Genomic DNA, 26,360 nt, shown 5'->3' with positions numbered 1-26,360 from the left:
CAATACCATGGATTCAATTAAGGCTTCTGATACCATTGTATCATTAAGGTTTCCAGTCATCTCTCAATCATTTAGGGCTTTAGATTCCATTCCATCTGAATTGCTTAACTGTGATAGTTTCTCAAGATTAGATAAATACTTATATTCAATATTCATATAAATGAAAACAATTCACAAATCTATCTAGGTGTAAAATAATGATAACAATGAATTTAACTCAATTCAATCTTACCTCCTCATAAATAAAAATGATAATACCTATTTCTGATAAACAATTGAATGCATAGCTTATCTCTGTCTGACTCATGTCTGACATCTTGAGTGAGGTGAAACATTGTCAGGGGCTTAACCACCTAACCTCGGTCCAGAACATATCTCCACACGATCTTTAATGAGAAAGGCCCTCCCTCCTCAGAATTGACAGGGAACATCTTACCATCCACTGGGCATTATGATATATAACACACCATACAACTTGGCAGCAGGAGATCACCATAATAGGAATATGCATGAGCTATTAATTAATTCATATTAAATGATAAATATTGAAATGTCTTAATTGATACTGGTTCATATTATTGATAATTCCTTTCTCACACCTAATCACCCATCTTCTTGGCTACACAGTCGGGTGAGTCCCAGGTATCCGGAATTCTCAGAGCAGACAGCTCTAACAATTATTCAAGAAGATTATACACATCCCGCATTTCACACTTTGTGATTACATAATTATGTTCTTTAAAGATTTCAACAATTTGACAACATTCTTCAATGTTATTATTTATCATGTTTTTATCTTATTCGGATGACAATCTTGATTATTGTAGATTCTCTGCACTTCCTCACCTTTCTCAGGCCATTTAGCTGGTGACTCCCTGGTGCTGTCAGATTAATTTATTGTGGTACCTACCACCTTTTTCACCATACTCTAGCATTTTGCCTAGTGAGTTCCTTGATGTTAACTTAATTAGATATTTGTATATGCAAATTGGGTTGTAATGGTTTTATACTAGAATGATACACTTTTGACTTGAATCTTAAAGAATTCAGAGAAATTATCTTCTCTCTTATAAAGGAAAACGGCAATTTTAAATCAGAACAAGGAAGGCATCAAACTTTATTATTTGTATTATGTTTTCCAATTAGGAATGACAGATTAAGAGTTATGATTCCCTTGTTACTTGAAAAAAAGACAGCATCCCATGCTATTACTAAGAATCTCGTTGAACATGTACATCAGCTAAAGGAGCAATTTCATATTCATTACCAACCAAGAAGGGAATGAAAAACGATTTAATAGAATGTATTAGAATCTCTTACCATTACTATGCTATTACACATGGTAGTCTACAAACTTTTAAAAGATCACAATAAACTTAAGAGGTTAATGACCGGCTTTTATCATTGCCTTATATCACAATTAAGAAAATGGCAAACTTTAAATGGAATACGATCAGCTTCAATCATAGATCATTGTCTTATCACAAAGGAAAACGATACACTTGCAAAGAAAAACGAAGAACATATATCAGTTTTGGTCTTACAACTGGCTCAGCATTCATAAAAGCAAAATGGAGAGTAACACAAGATTCAAATAGATTCTTACATGACTATTCCTGAATTTTGCTATGGCAGAGATATAGACCTGAGCCTGCTTTTATTTGTAGTATTGAGGACGTGAGGTTAGTGTGAGAAGAAAAATAACAATCAGGGAGTACTTCGCAACTTTTCTCCTTCAAAGACGTGTGCCGAAAATCATAAAAAACAGAGAGGAAAAGGTGTATGTGTTGATAACTCGAGAGACTCTAATATAATGTTTAATTTGGCTCATCGGCTTCCCAATAGTTGCAAGATTTCATTTGAATGCCATACAAAATGTTTAAAGAAAAGGAGGAAAAGAAAGACGAACCATGAGTGAAGGTAATTTCGTTTTTACCGCTAAAAATGCTAAACATAAAAGACGTAAAAACCATTCGAATTCCCAATTAATAAATCGACTTTGAAGAGAGAAAAGAATAAAAGCAAATAAGAAGTTGGAAAGAAGAATTGAAAGATTATAATTTGAAAATTATAATAATTCAATTATTATAATTCAAACATTATTATAATGCACAACTATTAAATTATTAAATGATAATGGTGTCAATTCATTTTTATATTTAAATGCACGAAATTAAATATTTATTAAAATAATATGATGAAAGATAAATTAAAATCCTTTGAAATACGTTTTATATTTAAACTCAATTAATTTAATTATATTATTAAATAACTCATGCAAGTCCTGCAGATGTATTCTATTTCAAATCACTAGGTCCGTTACTTGTCTACCCAGTGATGGTGATGCCCTTCCTAATTCTTTTTTGACAATGCTTCCACCCCTTCAACATGCTTCCTGCAATGAATTTCTCAGTGATTAAAATTATTTAATCATAAATAATCATATAGTTAACCTTTCATCTTAATTCCATGAATTTGCGATTAACAATCAACTAACATATCATCTTCACTTGAAATCATAATGACCAACTATGTTACCATTTCGCCAGATTATATCAAATTAAACTGACAACTGACTTCATGCGAACCTCGACGGCTATATTTCAGGTCAGGTCAAAAATTGGGATGTAACATAACATGTGGTAGGTGTTAAACATGGTACATGTCTATTGACAGGTAGTATGGAGGTAGAGGTTTCTTGTAGGGTTGTTAATGCTAGTACTCTTGACGGACATGTTGGTAAGACATTGGAGAAGATTGTCCAATCAGCTAGTGATGAAGACTCAACACCTTTTATGACTGTTGATGCTAACATTGATTCAGTACTATGTGTCTCTTCATATGTTATGGATTCTTCTTGTGACAAATTTATTTTTGAATATGATGCTGCCCCTAATCCTTTGTCACAGCTGAATATAGAAGATGACATTGATGATATGGATATATATGGTGACACACTTTCTCCCAGGTCATGCGCATTTGACTTATCTCATACACCTACTAGGTTACCTTATTTGGAAAGCGAAATGAAAGTAATTGAGAATAAGATTATTGCAGCTTTATCACATTTTGATAACACATATGAGATGATTGAAAAACATTATTGGAAAGATCAATTAGAGAGAAGAGAAAAGGGACTCAAAGAGGAGTTATCACATTTGCTTTTGATAAAGGCAAGGATAAAAGCAATGAAATCAAACTTTCTACATCTTCTTTTAGATCTTGGTCATCCTTTACAATCTCACAAAGATTTACTCTGAGGCCTTAAAGAAGGAAGAAGAAGTGGACGTCCTTTCTTGTGAGTTGACGAATTCTAAGGACATCCAAGAGGCTTTCTCAGCAGCATTTCACGAGGCAGAAAATCAGATTGTCAAGCTTAATCAGGAATTAAATTTGGCACGCTTTACCTTGGTTGAACATTCAGAGGTAGGAATTGATGAGATTGATAGTGATGATAGCACGAGGGTTGACCAGCATGAAGACATCCATTAGAATTCTGATTTTTATGACAACAGTTATATATCTACACAATGGCGCGTGGATAGAGATGAAACACATGAAAATGACTCAGAGATTTCACTTGATGGTAAACATTTCATTGATGGAGATGTTGATTTGAGATGGTGATGCTTAAAATCCCAAATTGCCCTTAATGTATGCTGATAGTTTCTATTGATTATCATGAAGTGACAACTATGTATTTGCTAGCAGGTGATTTTATCTTTATACACACTCCGGCTGTAAGTAGGTTTTATGTTTGGTCTACTACTATTTTTCCAGTTTTGGCTTTGTCTCTAGAGGTTAGTGAGTTTTAGGTTGATTCATGGAGATGCCTCACCTTGAGACACACACCTTATGAGAAGGTTATCCTTCCAGGACATAGACACAGTGACAACAACGCCATCTTCTATATTGTTGGTCTGGTTTATGATATCGATATGTGGTGGACTTATGAGTTGAACTTCATGCATATTCGCACCAAGCCTCTTGGTCTTGATAAGTATGTCAAATTCAGAGGACAACTTATTCTTGTGGATAAATTAACCATTAAGGGAGGGTATTACGATAATAGATAATCGTCTATTATTAGTTAATTGTAATCTATTTTGTAATCTATTGCAAATATTAGAATGTTTCTAATATTTAGTTAGCTTTAGATAACTTTAGCTTTTTCAGCTTTCTTTTAGTTAGAATAGAATGTTTCTATTCTTTATGATCATTTCCTAAGGAAACATCGTTCCATTCTTTTGTATAATGACCTCTAGGTCTCTGTTAATAACAAACAAGTTTTTTACCAATTATTTCGTAGTAGTTTTTGTCGCATTTGCGAAAAATTCGGCCAAGGTTCAAATTTAGGCAACATGGTTTGATGGTAATGGTGAACACCATTAGATTGCATTCCATACCCAACTTGAAATTCCATAAGTGGGTGGATGATATATGGAGGTTGATATGTACCTTTGAAGATTTTCAAATTTCCCACATCTATCAGGAAGGCAATGGTAAGGTCGATGGGCTGGCTGCAGCAGAAACTAATGCAAACAGGTGAATTCTTAGTTTGTGAGATGGATATGGGGTCATGTTTGATAAGTTTATGACATAGCATGGAAGTAGCACTTAAGAGATTGGTCAAGGCTGCAGTCTTCATTTACATTACACGATGGAGGCACATGATCATCCTTGTAATTGGCACCATTCCTCATAATGGGAAGCTACACCAGGCTGGACGATAGGTTGGCACCCCTCGTGAATTGTTTTTGGCACATGGAAATGTACTTCTCGTCTGTGTCAACAATTATGATCTTTCCCTGCCACTTAGAAAGTTTATAAAAGGTAAGGGACTCGGTAGGATCTTTGCATTATTTCTCTAAAAGAGCTGTGTAGTAGAGTGACGAGGTTGCAAGGTGGACACCCCCATTAGACTTCTAGGCTGTAGGAGACAAAAAGGATTTATTGGTGCATTGTTCGGAGAATAGGCCGAGGCGTATATTCAAGTTGTCTCACTTGTTAATTCTACATTCTATAAAGATGGTTTTTTGGGATGGAGTATCTTTGGTCCAACCACTGTTCCAGGTGAATTCGGATGTTACTGCTATGTTCTTGGCTTCCATCTTGAATGCCGTGGGGACCAAAGCAGTGGCCAAGAAAATCTGCAAGAAGTTGGTGAAAGGCAGCTTGCTGGGGGAGATTGATGATGTATTGGAGAATGTGGATGATGTTTTGATTACATAAACCGATCTGTATAATTAATGAAGAGGTCATTTCTCCTGTCCTCCAAAAGATGTTACCTTTCAAAGATGTATAATGGATATGAAATCCATTCCTTACATTATCATCGATTTCTTCTTATTCCCTTAATATCCTTAAGTGAGATTGCTTAAGTGAGATCCTTAGATCCTTAGATTGCTTAAGTGAGACCTTTATATCCTTATCTGGATTGCTTAAGTGAGAAATTGCCATTGGCAGAACCGATTGCATATATCTCAATTAAGGAATCAGGAAGAGCACCTTTCTTGTGGTTTGTAAAGATAAATCAGAAACAGCACTACATCGCTATAAGAGAAATCGTACATGTTCGCATATTCATAAAGATATATCAGGAGCAGCAAATCACCTCATTTCTGTAAGTGATAGGAATATATTGTAGCATACTTCTCAATTGTCATAACAGAGATGGCTATTGATCAGAATAAATTGTAGTGTACTTCCCATTGTCATAATAGAGACAGCTATCCATCACATTGATTGGCTAATTCAGATTGTACAGTTCTGATTGCATAATCTAGACTGTTTAGCTGATGTGCAGATTGGGTATTTAGATCCAAGATCGTCTTTGCAAACATGAAATCAGTATATCAAAATTAGCAGTCATATTTGTTTTCATATATCTTATAGCATTATATTATAAATGATATCTGTTGTATAACACTAATACAATCATTTTGAAAGGGGTATAAAAATTAATTTTCTCGCAATTAAGTAAATTCTATCATTATCATTCAAGTATATTAGAGACTTTAAGGAAAGAAGTCGCTTGCAATTGTAGTTAGTCAAATGTCCCCATTTCACTAGTAATAAAAGGGGACATTACTGTCCTTGAGGTCAGATGTGATTTCTTTTTTACTTCAGACTTAACGCCGAATGTAATATTAAATATAACATCAGCAATCCTTGTTTATGAATGCCAAATAAAACTCGCCTACCATTTTCTTTAATGTTCCTATGTTATTTTTTACATTCCAAGTGCTTGCTCTGAAGTGTACATGTTCAAGAAGTGTGCAGCAGTGGTTCCAAACTTAAGAATTAAAATATTTATTGATTCAACATATTGTTACCATTGACTGTTATGATGGATTCGTGATATAAATCTATAGTAGAAGCTGGTCCAACTATTGCATAAAGAAGTATCTCATAATAAGTTGTATACATATTGTTTGACAGAATGACTGCAAGTTAATAATCAGGAATATTGCAAGCTTGGACAAAAATTCTTCCCCAGGATAGTTCATTATTATGATTGGACCATTAATCATATCATTTTGGTTTCCATATTTTAAAATCAGAACATTATTTTTTGGTCAATTCTTATGGATTGAATCCCATTAGTGAAATTAGCACGCATCAAAATGCCAAAGATGATCTCTAGCAAATAGATTTTACGGTTTTGGATTTTATGCTAACTTATACATGTAAAATATGAACTGTTAATGTACACTTCAGGTTGAATCCCATTAATCTGCTGCTAAATTACTGATCCTGATTCCTAGTTTACAAATTTTGTTATTTTTGCCACATGTCTTAGAACAATAACTTTTGATTTTTGTAGCATAGGAGGCAATGACATTTAGAAAAGAAAAACCAATGTGCATAATGAGGACTTTTTATTTCAAGATGATATGGAGCCAAGGGTTATAAAATTTCCCATGTTGTTACGTTATCTTGCTATCTTTTGGCATTCTGTGTATTGTCTTTTTCTCTGATATTGGGTGTGTTAATATTATTGCAAAACTTTTCTGCTGTAGGAGGAGTGCTTTTCACATTCACCATTTTGACTACACGTTCCTCAAAGGCATTGAAGTGGCTTCATGGTGAGAAATACTTGTATGCATAAATAGTAAATATGAATATCATTGCCAGTGACTTACTGAAATATATCCTTGTTTGTCAGTTATTCATCAATTCGACAATAAGAAACTTCAACTCTCAATTCTATGGTGGCTCATGATTTTATGGGATAACTGATTGTTTATTTGTTAACATAGCTTAGATTTGAATTGTGTTGTAGCGCATATAAACAAGATGCAGCTGAAAACTCTACACCATTATCATTTTGACTGGAATACTCACAGGGGAATATAATATTGACATAAGTAAGAGGATTGAGTAGAATATTGTTGCCTGGCTTTGTAAAGGGCCAAAATTTAAAAATTCTAAGGCATTTGCCCCTTGTGTATGGAAAGGTATTGAAAATCTTACTCTTTGGAAATCCTACCTCTGAACACAAACTTTTGGAAGAGTTATTCCTAATCATTAACATTTTGGGAATCTTAACTCTAATCATGAACTTTTTTGTTAGAATAATTCCAAAACTCCAACTTTTTGTGTCTTAGGATTCAAAAGCTTAACTTTTCAGTCCCTAACACCAAATCCTAACTTTCCAGAAGAGTTTTCTCAAACATTAACTTCTGACATTTCCTAACCATGAACTCTTAACTTTTACATCTTTCCAGTCAAAGGTTTAACCTTCGTGTTTCTGGAGTCAAATCATCAACTTTTTGCTTACCAAATTTTAAAACTCAAACTTTTTGCACATCTTAACCACAAAACTTAACCTCTTACCAATGTTGGTAAGAGGTTAAGGTTCGTGGTTAAGATGTGACAACTCTTGAGAAAAATGCAACGGGCAGGTTTAATTTCAAGAAACCTACACCTACCATGTGACAACTCTTGAGAAAAATGCAACTGGCAGGTTTAAAATGCAAATGGCAATGAAAATGTCACAGAAATGTGGTTTCATCAGATACCGTGACTATGCGATATCCACAAAGTGGTTTGGTTGAAGAGATTTTTGTAATTAGAACCTTCAAAGTATCATACTTGCATATACCAAAAGAGAAGATTTGGGAGTATGGCTTCAATTGTTGTTTTCAGTTTCAAAGTGGTGATGGCACTGATTTTCAAGTGCTGCTCAAACCTTTGCTCCTAATGTGGCACATTGGAGATGTTATAATTGCTGGGGCACACAAAATGTTTGACTAAATGCCACGAAGAGATGGCATCTTACAAGATGAATAAAGGAAGCATATCCATGTCATATCTTACAGACTGCCTTGAAAAAATGGTGCTACATGGGGTTTAATTATTGCAGGATATGTATGATATGGTTTTGTGATTTAGAGGCATGGTTAATGACCATCAAACTTATAAGATCTCGTTGGTTCACTCACATTTCTTCATGTAAACAACTCGTCAGAGGCTTTAAGCTCAACGTTTACATCATTATAACCAGATTAATATAGAACCTTGATAGATTCCTTAGTTTCTATCAACGAAACATCTGACAATCACCCATGTACCAAGGTAAACTCCTAGTGCTTGAACTCAACCAATCCATTCACGTACTTAGATTCAACTATTATGTTCATCTTATCATTCAAGTTCAAATACTCAATTCAATAGATTCACTGATCCATCCATTATCATGCATTCATTAAGCCAATCAATTTACTGTCATTAATTGATCAGTGAGTTTATCATGATGCTGCAATCTTCGTGAGAGGGTTCTCAAATATTCTACCATATCTGTCACAGTTAAATCAGGGGCTTTCATGTTGACAACTACTGTCAGGCCTTCATTAGAATGAAAGAGCCATAACATGCTGTTACTTGCAGCAGGGAATACATTCACTGTTTCTTTTAATATGTCGTTGAATCTAAACCATAATAGTTCTTAAATCACAAGGGACCACTAAACATTCTTAATACCAAGATCTTTCAAAGGATTTATAGTTCAAGCTTTGTATGCCAAAAGATTCACTACTTATGTTCAGATATTCAATATGCTGTCAGCATCATGACAGTTTTATAGATGTGCACAGTCATCCATATCTTTCACACTACAATGAATTTGGAGAATCCCTCTGGCGAGATTCTGTACAACTAGGTTTCCAAAGACATATCCAAGACTCATCAAAATCCAATGGTTAGATAAATACTTATGCAGCCCGTACTGTTACTGATTTTTTCTGTCAACAAAAACTCAGAAAATTGCTTCTTTATGTTGCTAGGGCATCAAATTTCTCCCTCTTTCCTTAACCATTTAATATGAAACTAAGTGCCTCTTAAAGATCTGTGAATCCACTTTGAAATGTACAAAGCTTTTAATTTTCGCAATGGTTAAAAACCAATATATAATCAAACGGGAACCCTCTCAAAGAGGTCTGTTGATGAGGGTTTTCTGACAATTTTTACAAAATGCTTTAGATCTCTTCGCATTTTTCACAGTCAAAGGTCTAATTGAGTGCAAATGAAAACTAATTCATTGTTTCACATGATCCAATCATTGAACCAATCATTTCAATCCATTAATCAGTGCAACAATGCAGTTAATGCCATAGGAACATGACTATTCAGAAAACAGTTAACAGAGTTACATTCAAACACCAAAATTTCATATTAAAACTGTATAGATACATTACAGTGATGTTGGATGGGAACCATCCTTCTTTCTTTGTCTTCCAGAACTTCCAAGATGAAAATATTCAACAACAAACGTGATTGTTGTTTTATATTCTTGCAGGAACCATTCCTCAATGATGGTGATGTCTCTGTTTTGCTTCCATGCACAACTCCAACTGATTACCTCTGCCACCATTCAACCATTTACAGTCTTTTATAAAGCCCCTTCATTTAATTGGAGTAATGCCCTTGCATTCGATGGAGCCTCATTAACTAGTCCACTCCCTAGCCGCCCTACTATTATTCTATGCCCGATAGAGTAGACCCCATAGAATTGTAAGTGATGAGTGCAAAACCCAAGACAAAATGAACACAATAGAAAAGGGGAGTTTTATTATCAGAAATGATATGCTATTACATTCATTACAGACAAAAACAAGACTCAACTACATGCCCTGCGGGCTTACAATATTATCAGTTTCTGGAGAAAAACCCTTCTCACAGTAACTTCTCCCAAACTCCACCAAAATTGCTTTTACATCGCAAGAATTGACCTTAAGTAATCCAAATTCGGTTTAGGGTTAGGAATATACTTTAGATTATGCCATTCGACATCCACCGCCAAAACAAAAGGTTCTAGAAGACACATCAAAAATCGGTGCAAAATTAAAAGATTCTAGAAATGGTAGTTCAGCTTTTGGGAGGTATAACTTTTGATGCGGGACTTCAATTGATGGACCGTTTACATTTTTGGAAATCTCTCTGAGTGCTCTATATGCCTATGGACGAGTGTAGCTTGTTCCCCATTTTGCGGGTCCCTACAAGGCCATTTAGTGCCTCAAGTCTGACTTTGAAGCATTCTTAGGAGGTCTCTATGCAACTTAAAATTGCAAAACTTTCAAACCGTGACACCTTTTGACCTGGTTATTTTTCTGGCGTACTTGAAAATACAATTACAACCATCCCTCCAACTTGCACCCTCTAACTCATCATAATTATGTCTCTATTACAAAATAACCCATTTTCTCAATTGGCACGTGTCCTGACGTGCTAAAAAACATTAACCCAGAAAAGCAATAGCAAGAATATGAGAGTCGGGATCACTATTATGCCCAAATGGGTACCCAAAAATACAAACACATTAAACATAAACTAATGCTAAACTTATTTTTTGGTGATACTGGATTGCCCTTACACCATTGGATGCTCCAGCATTAGTAGGGCTATGTAGGGTGTGGGGATCCTTGGATGTGGGCCCCGAAGATGAGTTCAATGATTCCCTAGGATCTCTATAGTAAGGGGTTTATCTATGGACTTCTCCCCTTCCCTCACTTTTGCCAAAGTGACATTCAATACAACCCAGCTATTGTCTATGATGGTCAAGAGGGGGGAAACACACGACATGGTAAGCACTTCATTGAGAATTCAAGTAGAGAAAAATATACTATGACAAATGATGCAAACAAAAATTCCAGTGAAAATTAAAGACCTTGAAACCATGCCACAATTACGGATGGCTCTATCAAATATGATACCACTTCTGAAATTGCCAAACCTTGCAGACTGTACGAAAGACTTAGTCAGGGTTTTAGGGGACCCGTTGTTGTTGGTGGTCAACACGTGTAAACATCTAATTGTGGTTGAGATTGGTACCCTCGATAGCATCCTGACAAAGACCATCGTTGATGGAGGGTCAGGTGTGAATGTACTAGCCTACGAGACATGGAAGAAGTTACGGTGACCTACATTATGGCCACCAAATTTTCATCTTGTGGGTATGCACTGACATGTCATCAAACCTATCGGGACATTAATGACACAAAGAGTTATGATTGATACTCAACCATTCGTCTTAGGTTTTGTGGTAATGCCTTGTAAGAGGAAGAGTATGACGCCATTCTCGAAAGGGGTTGACTGAGGCAAGCTAAGATGAATTATGACTGGAAGAGGAACATCCTGTCGATGGAGAGGGGTGGCAGGAAATTCACAATTTACTTAAAGATAAAAATGTTGAGTGAAGACTTGACGTCTTGGTTTGAGTCGCAATTCGAAGAAGGAATGGATGAGGGGAACCAACACATGGAGCCCAATGAGGAAGGCATCCTCGAACTGGAGGGATGCTCTGAAGATGACTTGGACTCAATGAATGGACTCATCCATTGGCAAATGGAGGATTATAAACTATTCTAGCATAACATGCTCCAGGTGGATAAAAGGGGTAGAAAAAGATTTATTCCCACTCGAGTATGGAGAGTATAAGGAGGGGGAGGCTTAAGTAAGCGAAAATCGAGTACACTAGTTCGATAAAGAACAACCAATCAAATGTGGGGATCCGTCATTCAAATTTACGAACCTAGGAGATGAGACTAATCCCAAAAACATCTTGGTAGGAGATGACTGGAACCCTATTTTGAAGGCAGTGACATTTAAAATTTTCTTGGTGTACAAGGATGTTTTTGCCTAGACATATGAGAAACTGAAAGGTGTTCCACTAGAATTATGTGTCCATTTGTATTCTGTTGGTGCCATGAACAGTGTTTGTATGAAAGCGACTGTACAAAATGAACAAGAACCATGCTACATGAGTTAATGAAGAAATAAAATGCATGTTGGATGCGAGCATCATCTTTCGAGTACAAACAAACGAGTGGGTTCCCCACTATTATTTTCTAGAAGAAATAGACAACCAAACCCAAATATGTGTCGACTTTAGATGTATGAACGCAATCACTATAAAAGGCCCATTCCCAATACCTTTTATGGACAACATCTTGGAGGAGGTAGCGGGCATGGAATATACTCCTTCATGGATGAAGTTTTCGGCTATAACTAGATATCCGTTGTCGTGGAGGACAATCTTAAGACGACCTTTGTCGTGGAGGATGGGGTGTATGCCTATAATCAATTGCCATTCGGAGTTTGTAATGCCCTAGCAACATATCAAAGGATAATTGTGCACATCTTCAGTAAAATTTCTATTGGAAATTTTAAAGCCTTCTTAGATGATTGGTCCATTTTTAGTGTAGAGGACACATCTAGCAGCTCTTCGGGAATACATGGAGAGGTGTAGATAAGTGTTTACCGTACTGGTAAAGAAATCAACGCATACAGACAATGGAACAGAATAGCAGAATTATACTCGCATATGCCAGACATACATTATGCTTCATAAGATAAGAGGAATGATGATTTACAATGATCCCAGACGGGATATAAATACTATCCGCCGAACCTTCCCGAAGGAGTCCGTCGGCCACAAACATTATGTTCGCTACAAACTATTTACCTGTCGGCTACAGAATACAAAAACACCAACGACAATCACCCCGTCGGCTACAGAAACACCGACGACAATTACTCCGTCGGCTACAGAAACACCGACGACAATCCAGTCGGTTGACACAGTTTCTACCGACGACATCATCCCCCCCAAAAGAAAAAGTCGTCTCCGGACGACAATTACAAAATATCTGAGATAAATTAACAAACAAAATACATTAACAGAGTGACCACAACAAAAAATCTGCTTCTGTCACATCACTTCCACATTCATCCCATTACATCTGTAGCCTTGCTAACACAATATTGTCTCCTCAAGCTGACCTTGATAGCCACTCGTGTTGCTTTCTCTGCTTCCAACACTGGGTCCATTGAGCTAAGTGTCATTGTACTGCCTTCTGGATGACCCACTCCTCCTGAGCTCTCTGTGCATCCACCAAGACAGCCTCTCAGCCAACCTACTCCCCGTGCCTCTGGTACACAGACATTCCATGCCTGCGGCAACTTCAAGTCTTCTCAATTGGTCATACTTCACGACTGATATCCGCAAGAACTGGGGGTCTAGGGGGCAACGCCTCTCGCTGTTAAAACCAAATTAACACTCTGAAACCCACACAAAAATGCACTGAACACACTATTTCTGTCATTTTCTGCCGATTCTACACTCTTTTTGGCAACCACTGATGCTTCCCCTTCCTTTTGGCATCATCTGCTACTCATTCCAAACAACTTGAATCTGTCGCCATTTATTTTTTATTTTTATTTTTTAGCAAACCCTCCTGCTTCTGTTTGTCTGTTGCTGTGCTTCTTACATCTATTCTGACTCTCTGCAAGTTCCTCCTTCTGTCGCTTTTGTTTTCCGCGGCCAGGTTCTGTGCGGAACCCCGACAATACCTCTGGCTTAATATTTCTTTTTCTCCCACGGAAGCTTACAACAACTGAAACTATGAACATTCACCCATCCACAGACTGGAAAGAGATCTTCGCAAGGCGCTTAATCTGGGAAAATGACCACGGTAGTCAGTCTGCGGTAAGCCCAAAATATCCACACGAAGGCGAAGAACGTCCATGGGAAAACACCACCATCCGTCTTTTGGTTACAGGGACTGCATCTATTGGAGGACCGTTGGGAAGTTTTGATAGCGAAATCTCCCCGTTCACTTGTGACACACAATCCGAGTGCTAGACACGAGCTCGCCCTTATCATCGGTTTCCAAATCACCGCAGAGACACATTGGAATGACAACTGCTGTCGAACAACTCCTGAATTTGTGCCCGATGAGGTTGCAAGGAGAGGTCTTTGAGGGTCCCCCGTATTGCAATCGGAACAGAAAGTCCGCGGGAAAACTTCACGCACGGGAGAATAACGCAAGTCTGTGGGAAAAAGAAGGCGGAGGAAACAACAGAAGCCGTTCGTGGAAAAGAGGAGACGTCGAAGGAAAAAGAAGACGTCCACGAAACCATACCCATGGGAAAAGGAGTTCGCGGGAATTTGCCCGCGGGACAATGTCTGTAGGGAAGAGGGGTTCACAGGGCACCCGCAGAAATGTGCCTGCGGGACAGCCTGTCCACGGAGCAACATTATGTGGAGTGTGCCCCCGGACAACCTGTCGCGGAGCACCTCCCGCGGACAGCTTGCCCGCAACACAGTCTGTCAACTTTTTTTTTTTTTTTTTTCCTTTTCTTTTTCATTTTTTTTCCCCCAAAAAAATGAACAACACCTCAATTTTGCCTCTAGGCATCGCCATTTTGCAACGACGACGACGACGATGACGAAATCATCTGATCATTTTGCAAAGGTGACGGTGGCGACATCTTTTTGGCACGGTAGGATCCGTTGACTGCGTGAGGTATCTCTTGCCCGTCCAACGTCCCCAACTTTATCACTCGATTGGCGCCGACCTCTCGGATCTGATATGGTCGAACCCATTTTGCCTTAAACCTTTCCTGTTTAATTTCATTCCGACCGTCGTACTTGAGTACCAACTGCCCCGGTTGAAACCTGTTGAGTTTGTCATGCCACGCCTTATGTCTGTTCTGTGTCACCTCTGTCGCCCACTATGCCTGCGATTGTCATGCATCTAGCTTATTTCCTTGCTGTCGGTACACTTCAAGTAATTTTATGGTGCGATGCATTCTTTTCTTCCTGTGCGGTCCGTTCACCATGTACCGGATGGTGGAAATTTTCTTTTTTCTGGGTTTGTACGTCCTTCCCTTCTTCGACCGTAACCTCCTTTGCGTCATTTGCTTCTCTGTATTCCTTCAGACACTCATTTTCCTCTTTTTTCTCACCTTTGTTGACCCTTAGCATATTACAACTCGGAAAGAGTTCGTAGTCTTCTATTTGCCAATGGTAAAGGCCATTCGCCGAGTCTAGGTCGTCATCATTCGATCCTCCTAGTGTCAATACTCCTTGGTCGTCCGGTTCCATTCTTCTCTTTTGTTCATCGTCATTTCTTTCGTCGTCAGTGTCGCCTTCACCCTCTGAGTCTGACGATGCTGCCTCCTTACCTACCATTTGTGTGCAGGTCAATTATGAATCTTTTGCCTCCGCGCTCCATTGATAGGGTATTTCGTTTCCAATCATGTTTTACTTTTGCTTGCACCAACCAATTCCATCCCAGAATAGCATCATATCCTTTTCTTTTCGATGGAATGACCACGAAGTCCAATAAAAATGGCTGTGTCCCAATAGTTACCTGTTGCGCCTTTAAGATTCCCAACGGTTTGATCCCGTGGTGGTCTGTCGTGAGCAACTGAAATGTAGGTGGCCACAATGTCGGCTTTCCCAACTTCTTTCAAGTATCCTCCGACAACACATTCACGCTGAACCCTCTGTCAACAATTGTGTCTGTCGGAACATTTCCTAAAATCCCCATCTCGACGATCGCCGGATGCTGTCCGGATGTGAGTGCCAACAGCATTTGATCTGTTGTCATCACTTCCCTACTATCCCTTCCTGTGTCCTCCGTTGCTTTCAGAAATGGTGTATGATTCAGAATGGCTGTCCGTAACTGGGGCATTGTGAGAAGGAGGTCACTTATCTTGACTGGTCTCTCCGTTTGTAAGACTGTACAATGTTTTGTTCTGCGAAGTTCCTTGCCAAGGTGCCGGTGATGTCCTTCCATTGAGATGTCCATGCCGACGATGCCTTTCCAATTTTCGCCTACACTTCCCCCAATTTTCTTTTTTCCTCCGCCGACAGTGTTGCTTGCTTCCGCGTAATTGCCAGAACCTCCTCTTCATCCGTGCCGACAGTGATCAAGTTTACTCCAGACTTTGGACACTTGGCATCTTCATGTTCGCCAGGTCCGCACCATCTGCATAATAATTTCGGTGTGTTTGCCGCTGTACAATCTTGTGCAAAATGACCCCACAAATTACATGCTTGGCATTGAACGATCGGCCATCCGTTTGCATCATACTGGGTTTGACTTCGGCTCCCATTATTATTGTTATTGTTCGCATTGTTATTTTGCCCTCTGTTATTATTCCTGTACCCTCCGGATGTGGCACTTGCGCTATTCGTATTTTCGCTACTGCCCCACAGGGAAGCCTCCTGTGTAAGAAGAACCTGCGGAGATCCTCATCTTCATGTTAAAGGGGCACTCTTTTGTCGAATGGCCCATGATCTGACAAATGTCACAAAATTGGTTCTTTGGACACGATCCTTTAGTATGACCGTCGGTCTTACACTCTGTGCACCACAACTCACTGCCTTTTGGCTCCTTCTGCATGTTTTTAAACTCCATCATTCGAATCATGTCCTTCTGTAGGGCACGAACCTTCTTACTGTTGCCTTCATCGTCGCTGCCATCACCTCCGATAGGCTTGTTGTCATCTGAATCAGATGAGCTAGTCTTCGTCTTCTTCTTTGTCTTCAGCTCACTTTCAAGGTCCAATGCTCTGTTATAAGCTTCTGTATATGATGACTGTGGCACAATTTTCATTTTCCTCCGCAACTTTGAGCGTAGGCCTTATACGAACCATCTTTTCTGAAGTGCGTCCGCCGGCTTACTTTCCATTTTGTTTATCAAGTCTTTTAATTTCCTGGTGTAAATGCGGACGGTTTCGTTCTTCCCCTGCTTAGTATTGAAGATCTCTACTACAATTTCATTATCATCCTGCAACAGTTTAAATTCTGCCAGAAACTCCTTTTTAATGTTATCCCAACTGTTTAGCTTTTGTGGATCTGTATCAGTGAACCAATCAATTGCTACGCCTCGTAGGGTGGCTGAAAATTGCCTCATCCAGTCGTCTTCATCAGTTATCCCATTCGCCTTTCAGATCGTTTCACATGTTTTGCAATGTCGAATGGGATCGGCTGTACCATCGCCATTGAACTTCGGCAGTTTCTCTTTTGGTCCCGCCATCACAATTGGTTTTTGTAAACAGGCGTTGCTCGGTCTTGCAACACTAGCGCTCTTCACTCCCACACCGGTGGTTTGCACTCCCACACTGACAGTCTGTACTCCCACACCGGCGGACTGGTCTCCCACACTGGCAGATTGCACTCCCACACTGGCGGACTGGTCTCCGACGTCGGCGGACTGTACTCCCACACCGAAAGACTGGTCTCCGACGTCGGCAGACTGTACTCCCACACCGAAAGACTGGTCTCCCACACCGGTGGACTGCACTTCCACATCGGCAGACTGTTTTCCCACACCGGCGGACTGTTTTCCTACATCGTCAGACTCAACAGCTGCGAACCTTGGTGAAGAAGGGTGTTGCGAAGTTGTCTCCTGCGGAAGTATATCCCGGACGAAGAGTTCACTCCACGCTCTTGCTTTGTCGGCACTCCGAGCCATGCGAGTCGATGCTCTTCCGTCTGGATTCTCTTCCCTCAGCGAACACGAATTCAAAAACTCCTCATGTGCTTCTTCCACCAATTCCACCCATTGCCGAGTTTCCTCCAACAAATCTTCCGTGCTCCGGTTTCCGTCGACACTCTTCTGAAATCTCCATCGGCATTTGGCTTGTTGTGCCAGAATTAAATTCTCTTGCGCAGTACGGATTCCATCTTTTCCCTTGACCTTATTCTGATCTTTGTTAAGCTGATTTGGCATTAATCTTCATTCCTCCCACCTTCCAGGTTCATAAGGAAACGATGCCAAATGTTTACCGTATTGGTAAAGAAATCAACGCATACAGACAATGGAACAAAATAGCAGAATTATACTCGAATATGCCAGAAATACATTATGCTTCATAAGATAAGATGTATGATGATTTACAATGATCCCAGACGGGATATAAATACTATCCGCCGAACCTTCCCGAAGGAGTCCGTCGGCCACAAACATTATGTCCGCTACAAACTATTTACCCGTCGGCTACAAAATACAAAAACACCGACGACAATCACCCCGTCGGCTATAGAAACACCGACGACAATCACTCCGTCGGCTACAGAAACACCGACGACAATTCAGTCGGCTGACACAGTTTCTATTGACGACAATAAGCAAGGCTTACACTCAACCCCAAGAAGTGCACGTTCATCGTGCCTTAAGGAAAGCTCCTTGGGTACTTTGTGTGCAAATCCAAATTGAAGGTAGAACCTAACAAAGTGAGGTTGATTGTGGAAATGAAGCCACCCACAGATGTTAATGGAGTTAAGTCATTTCTTAGACACATTGAATATTATGGAAGGTTCATCAATTTTTTTTCTCAAGTGTCCTATTCAATGGATAAGTTGATTCATAAGGCGGAGCCCTACACTTGGGGAACATAGTAGGGGGAAGCATTTGAGGAGTTAATGACAAGGTAAGTAGGTGTGCCCATTTTGTCGTACCTGAAGTAGGATAAAGAGTTTCATGTACACATCAACGCTTCCAATTTCACAATAGGAGCTACACTGGCACAAGTGGGTGACCATGTGTTGGATCACGTAATATACTTCGTCAACAGGTTTTTGTCGAGGCAAAGAAAATTTACAATGCAACAACTTGGGAAACCTTGGGGATGGTGTACGCTGTGCAAAATTTTTGGTACTACATGTTGGCTACCTCATTTACATTTTATGTGGATCAGCAAGCATTGATGTACCTGGTGAACAAGATGATTATTTAAGGAAGAGTGAGAAGATGGTTGCACCTATTGCAAGAATTCACATTAATGATTGTGGTACATCCAAGGAAAAACCACGTGATTGCAGATCAACTTTCACGTATTAATTCTGGAGAACCACTAGGAACGATCAATGACTTTCTTGATGCCCACCTCTTCTGGATTGCAGTCCTGTTGGCTTGGTACACAAGCATTGGGGAATACCTCTCTACAACCCAATTACCAAGAGATATGCCATCAGGTGAAAGATGGAAAGTCATCTTGAGGAGCAGGATCATCCAACTAATGAATAGATTTCTTTACAAGATGAGACCAAATCAAGTGCTTCGACGATGTGTAATGGAGGAGGTTTTGAGTGCCTTGAGGGAGGCTTACAAGGGTCTAGTGGGAGGGCACATGGAACCGGACATTACTGCATGGAAGATCCTGGCAGGCCTGTGGTTTCCTACATTTTACTATGATGCTAGAGAATGGGTTGTCAGGTGCGACACATGCTAGAGGGTCGGGATACTGTTGAAAAGAGACTTCATGACATTAAAACCCTGTCATGCACATGAATTATTCAAGCGATGGGGACTAGATTTCGTTGGGCCACTGAAGGCAAGCAAAGCATGAAGGTGCATATATATTGTCGTGGTGGCTGAATACAGTACCAAGTGGGTCAAAGCGTGGGCCCTACCTGAGAACTTGGCCTTGGGCACAACAAGGTTTATTTATGAGAAAATAATCATGAGGTATGGCATCCCAATCGAAATGACCAACGATCGAGGGGGACATTTTGTGAATCATGTTATCAACTTGCTCACTATGGAGTTAAAAATTTTCCACTCACTCTTTCGCCCCTAGTATCCCAGACCAAATGGCCAAGCAGAGGTTACTAATAAAATATTGGCATCTGTGATTTATAATTCATGTCGAATTAAAGGGGATGACTGGCAAGAGAGACTATCATTGATGTTGTGGTCCTATCAAAAAGCAAATGAAGTAACTATAGGTTACACGCCATTTCAATTAATGTATGGGAAAGAGGCTATTGTAATGGTAGAATCCATGGTGTTGAGCTTGCGGATAGTAATGGAGAATAGGTTGGGAGACATGGAGAGCTTGAGGGAAAGGTTGAATGCCATCAATGTTAAGATTAGAGAGATAGAAATAACAATTACATGCAAATATAACCAATATCACAAAGGAATAAATGACACATAAATGAACAGAAGACAAAGATTTAACGTGGTTCATCCAATCAGTGGGCTATGTCCACCAAACACTGAGTCCAATATTATTATTATTCAGTGATTTCAACCTCATTACAATTTGCAATCCCTTGCAACTCAATACTGCCACAAGAAGCTACTTAATCATCATACATCATAGAGTCCCCAACCCTAAGCCATTTTATACAAGACTTATGGACGTTACCAAAATAGGGCTAGAATATGTCATCCAATAGGAAAATAACTCCAGGACCCTACCTTGGGTGCTTGTCACTTAACCCTATAAGGGGCCGTGCCCCATGACCCCTATCATGGGGGCACTACCCCTAAACCCCTGTAGAAGAAATTTGGCAGGAAAATACACCAAAGGAAGTCGGAAAAATTAAATTTTGACTCTAATTAACAACACTCAACATGTTGGACGAGCGTCAAATAATGGTGCAATAAGTGATCGATGTAGCTCAACACTGTAGGAAAGCCTGACATGGCAAACATCAAAGGTTTATGAGGTTAAGACTTGGACAACTATTGTTAAAGTAGAATGTGTGAAATGAGATAAAGCTGAGAAAATTTAAAGCTGGGTTGGTCCCTACAAGGTATGGGAAGTTTTCAAGGACCGGGTGATTAAACTATGGACTCTGGATAGAAGGGGCATTCCGGGTGTTGTAAATGAGCCAAAGCTGAAAACATACTTTGAATGACGAGGGCAAGGATGGTGACTCGCCTAATTAAGTAGATTAGGTATTTAAAAACAAGTATATATTAAATATAAATAATAATAAATTAAATAAAAAAGAGGGCTGTCACTGTATGACCAACAGGTAGGACCTTACGGTGACCATTGTCTGACAATCGATGATTGTGGTACCGTACAATGATCACCATCTAACAACCTCTTGAGGTGGTACCATACGATGCCCACTAGCTGGGGGCTCATTAGCAAGACCGTAAAGTGCCAACAGGAAGAATACCAACGACATAAAATGGCCCACACCAAGTTGGATTGAAGGGAAAACCGCCCTTCATGAAATCTTGTGAGGCCGTTGGGAGAGAAAAGAGAATATTGTCGGAGATAGGGAAAACAATGTTCAGTTGAAGGAGATGGGACGTCCACACCGTATGGTGCCAAATAACTACCGACGGCTATAGGCTTACGTTATGCAATGTTGACAAAGTCTAGTAGAATCAAAACCGAGTCATATAGTGCAATGAAGGTAGAACACTGTGTGAGCACAGTGCAATATTATAGATCAAACACCCAGAATGGAAATAATAAGTACTTGGGTCGAAGCAAGTGAACAACCACCAAATTAAGTATATAAAAGCTCCGCAATGAATATACTATGAAGTGAAGAGATAGTAACTATTGAAAAAGGAAATCTTAGGGACAAGAAGAAAATGATATTGCAATTAAATCAGCTGGAAAGAAAATAATGAGCGACTAAGGGGATATGTTGCAAGGGTTGGAAGCATTGACAAGAACAAAGGCACATTAATGTGTGAGCGAAGACCCTCCACAGTTATATTACTCACAACATGGGATTCAAAAGCCAAGAGCTGCATGCAAGCAACAAGGTTGCTAGAAGATAGTGATGCTGCAGACTTGCTGAAGGACTACAGGCGTAGGCCAAATACAAAGCCCAATCCAGATGAGTACAAAGAAAATAAAATATTGGGTTCATTTTTTAGCCACAACTAGGAGTTGCACATGAAACACATCAGGGAGATCGATAGTATGGCTCAAAGCAACAGGGCACTAATGGCAAACTATAGGAGAGGGTAAAGCCAGATGGTGATGAACTGAATACATTTTGAGGGGCAGAGTTTGCACACATATCTAACCATTTTCGCTTCCACAAAACAACAATTGAGACAGTTTTGGACTCAGCAAGCCAGAGAATTTGGAAAGCACAACTACAGGCATAATCAAGCAGTTCCAACATGGACAAAAATGTACGGGTGCTCCTGTCGGGTATAAAAGTTGTAGGCAAGGCAGATGCGAGTTCTAGCAGCAAGAAGAAAATTAGGTTGAAGGTGCAAATGGTTGCTGCAAAAGACATTGTCACACCACAAACAGTTGCATTTGAGGTGTTGACTGTACTAGAGTGCAGAAAATGGTGGCAGCAAAGTTCTGATGACAATGTGATAAAGCAGAGCCTGAGGAGAGCAGAAGTCCAGTGGGCCATGTCATTAATTTATTCTAGTAAAGCTTCAGCTGTTGATATAATCTTATGGGACCCTTGTCCTCAAGATACTGTAGCTGCCAGTTCATGAATCTCATGAATTTGTCCTTGTATAGTCTTGAAAACATTAGCATGCCATGTCATAAATTTATGCTACTAAAGCTTCAGCTGTTGATATTATCTTATGGGACCCTTGTCATCAAGATACTGCAGCTACAAGGAGTCTTTGATTGTTCAAATTAAGTGCTCTTATTATACTCTATATTTCCTTGTTTATTCCTCCTTCATCTATAGCTTATGAAACCTTCACTTTGAATCTGGATTCCCTGGCACCTCTCCTATTTTTGAGCCTACTTTGATTGATGCCCTAGCTGCATACAGGGACAGAAGGTTCCCATTCTCCCAATGCCTCTTATCTCACAGCTCAAATATCTTATCCCCTTCAACAATTTTCGATATCCGTGTCTAGAACCAATTCTGGTGCATCAGGTTGAAAATTTTCACCTCACTGTAGGATATATTCTTAAAGCTGTAAAAGGCTTTAGTTACCGGATTTGTGCCCTAGAGGCTAGATCCAGATTCGGATCCGATCTGGATCTGGATTCGTGGCGGGATTCATCCGGTTTTTTTCCTTTTTTTGAATTATTATTATTTTTTGTTCCAATTATTTTCTTATAATCATTATGGATTTGATCAATAGATTCATACCAGAATCATAGATTCATACTATGAAATGATTTAGAATCATAGATTCATAGTTTGAAATGATTTAGTTTTAGAATTATGTATTTTTCTCGCATTTTTTAGTGTGTGTCTATATATATATATATATATAGACACACACACGAATCCTCTATATATATATATATATATATAGACACACACACGAATCCTCCATGAATTATAATTGGGAAAAAAAAATCACGAACCCATGGATCAGATTCATGTGCCCGAATTGGATTCGTTTCACGAATTGGTAACCAAGATAAAAGCAGACGAATTAACTAAAATGTCACAGATGTCTCCTCCTGTATCTTCTTATAGTTCTCTTTTACTCAACTCAGTCTCAGTCAATCCAGGATTAAGTAGATTTTAGCAAGTAGTCTCCTCCCTTGCACCTGCCCTTTGCATTTCAATACCGATATACGCTTAATTCTACGGTCCTTCAACCTCTTGCACAGATAAAGTTGAATATTTTTCAGGGACGTCCAATTACAGCCTTTCCATTTATCTCAAAACTCTGTTCACCAACAGGCCTAAGTTATATGTCAAGCTGCTCAACTAGGAACAGTTAATAGCTCCCCTTCAAGAGCATATCCATCCCTTATCTGGCAGCCTGTTTTGTTGAGCAAATGAACCAAGAAAAATGAATGCTAGATCCTCATGAAGCAGAAGTAGAACTGGAACTTCATCCAAGAGGCACGAAGGATTCAGGGTTCCTATGTGTTAGGCCCAGATTAGCCTCTTCCAATGTCTTCGTATCAAACTCTACTCCTTGCTTCTCAGAGCTCCAGAATGAGGTCACAGAGGAAGATGAGTAGCATGCATTCGAATACCTCAGCATCTAAAACCAGGACTGATCTCAAATATGCTCATTGTCAATCCTTGTGAAACAGGAGAAGCAAAAAGATAACCACATAGTAGGTCACCCCCAATTAATGCAACAATCTGGTGTATGAGACTCCTTTTATGCAAGCATTACACACGAGGATTTTTATCCATTTATCCTTCTTGTTTTGAGGTAAATAACCCTAGCCTCTTTACAATTCAACAGGTGGCTTTCATCATGGAGTACACATACCTTCGCTATCAGTTTAACTCAAACTGTACAGTCCTACGAAATTCTTAGTATTTCTTTTTGCCTGCTCTTGTTTGTCGATCACCCTTGTGCATAACAGGATTCTGACTGGAGCCTTTATTTCTATATCTGATTCTCAGCAACTCTTAAGTGATATTCTAACTTGTTTTACAGTGGTACAAGTTTATATTTATTAAATTTGAAACATCTGATTTTGAACTCAATATCCATTTTTTGTGAAATGTTTAATTAATCAAACTAGTAAGATAAGCAATTCCATAAAAATGTTTTAGACAGTTTCAGCTAAGGCAGTTGTCAGTTTTCACAATAGAAGTCTAGTTGAAGTTGATGTAGTAAAATGCATTTCAAATTATGAGTTGTAGCAGTAGAGATCTCTTGTGAAAACAATGAAAGCTTAATGAAAAATGCTAAAATTCAGTAAATCTAATGCATTGTCTATCTTTCATTGTTGGCTATTGTAGAGCTTGGGTGCATATTGAAGCTATTTCTTTCTATGGTTTTCTGCAGATAGAATGCCTGTAATTTTGGGAAGCAAGGATGCAATTGATGCTTGGTTAAATGACCTCTCTTCATTAACATTTGACATGGTTACTCAACCATATGAAGCATCTGATCTGGTATAACATGAGCTTTCCATACTTTCGAAATACATGAATTAGGCTTGTCATTGATTTAATATTTTTAGAACCAATTTACAGTATATAGTTTAGTTGAGTTGATTGTCAGAAGTGCCCCACTTGCCAACGCTATTTAGTAGGAATAACCTGGTATTCATTTACACTTCAATGTGTATAAAATGCCAGTTCAACATTTAAACTAGGAAATATATAAACATAAATTCATGCTTCCATGCATTAAATAAAGGATCAGGTGTAATGTGCTTCTTGAAGATACTTGGGGAAGTCTGGGAAAATCGACCTTTTGGCTTCCAGACTTTTAATTTGTGCGTGTAGAAAAACAAGGAATCAAAGTTTGTCGATTTTTGATTGCTTACATTATTTGCCCTAGATTCAAAACAAATCTTGAAAAAACACTTGTACTTGTGGAAATGGAAGCACCAAAGGCTGTTTTAGGAATATGGTCATTTTTGGGCCATGTCAAACAATACAATGTTTCCTTTGAAAACCTAGCTCAAATTTCACACCCATTGGATGTATTAACAAGGAACATAGCTTTGATCATATGGTTAGAAAAAGAGGAACACACATTTATTGAATAAAAGCTGCAACAAATAAGCCCTCCTATATGGTCGTAGCTACATTGGTATAAGGAATTTCATGTACATGTAGATGCTTCCAATTTCACCATTGGAGCTACCTTGACAAATCCAAGATCTTGAGGGCTCGATCATCCAATTTTCTTGACCACTAGATTATTGTTAAATATGGAATGAAACTGCAGTACTGCAGAGAGGATCTTGGCATAATTTATTCAATATAGAAGTTTTGACACTGCTTGCTTACTACACTATACGCCTTCTATGTAGTCCATCAAGCAATGGTAGATAACAAATGTTACCTAGAGAATTTACATTTAAAATTATTGAACAGTTCAGAAAGATCCATGTTATTGCAAACCGACTCTCAAGAATCAAGCTGGTTGAGAATGCCATTTCCCGTCGAGAGCTTTATGCCATTTTAAATTTTATTTAGGAAGTTAACCACCTTACATTCCAGGCCTAGGAAGATGAAACTAACATTTTCTAGGCAAGGGAGGTGATACTTAAGATGAATAAAATTGAAAAAATGGGTGACCTAATAAAACAAAATTTATGAATCTGATAGGGCAGAGAACTTGAAAGATGAGTGCTCAAATATTATGCCAAGCTTTGAAAAAGAGCTTATAGTTATGGCTATTTTTCAAATTTAGCCACTGTATGATTTGAAATTGAGCAGCTAGGATTAAAATTTATATTGACAAACTAAAGGAGTTACAGTAGAGCCAGGTAATCTTTGTGATCAAAGACTATACTTGTCATAATGAAAAAGGTGAGAAGGCTGGTCATAGCACTAGAATCAGAACAAGGCAGAAGACGACCTTTGAAGAGAAGAAAAGGGAGCTGTTGGACTATGCCAAGCTGTAGAATTTTTTACAGCAAGGAGTGAAGTCTGCTGA

General features: G+C 38.9%; 1 protein-coding gene across 3 annotated transcripts in view; it reads left to right on the top strand.

Moving 5' to 3' along the window:
- The window catches only part of LOC149557319 (uncharacterized), a 202,974-nt gene that overhangs the window by 128,883 nt on the left and 47,731 nt on the right, over window positions 1-26,360 (top strand). For all 3 annotated transcript variants that reach the window (XM_089832001.1, XM_089831999.1, XM_089831998.1), the window contains 2 exons: window positions 7,023-7,088; window positions 24,753-24,862. In XM_089832001.1, the coding sequence (XP_089688127.1) occupies window positions 7,023-7,088; window positions 24,753-24,862 (176 nt within the window). The remainder of the gene's footprint in view (window positions 1-7,022; window positions 7,089-24,752; window positions 24,863-26,360) is intronic.

This window comes from Cupressus sempervirens, chromosome 5 (assembly GCF_028749045.1).
Source record: "Cupressus sempervirens isolate cs-2001-9-10 chromosome 5, ASM2874904v1, whole genome shotgun sequence".
Classification (NCBI taxonomy): Eukaryota; Viridiplantae; Streptophyta; class Pinopsida; order Cupressales; family Cupressaceae; genus Cupressus; species Cupressus sempervirens.
Note: the sequence above shows the minus strand (reverse complement) of the source record. Positions and strands in the feature narration are given on the sequence as shown.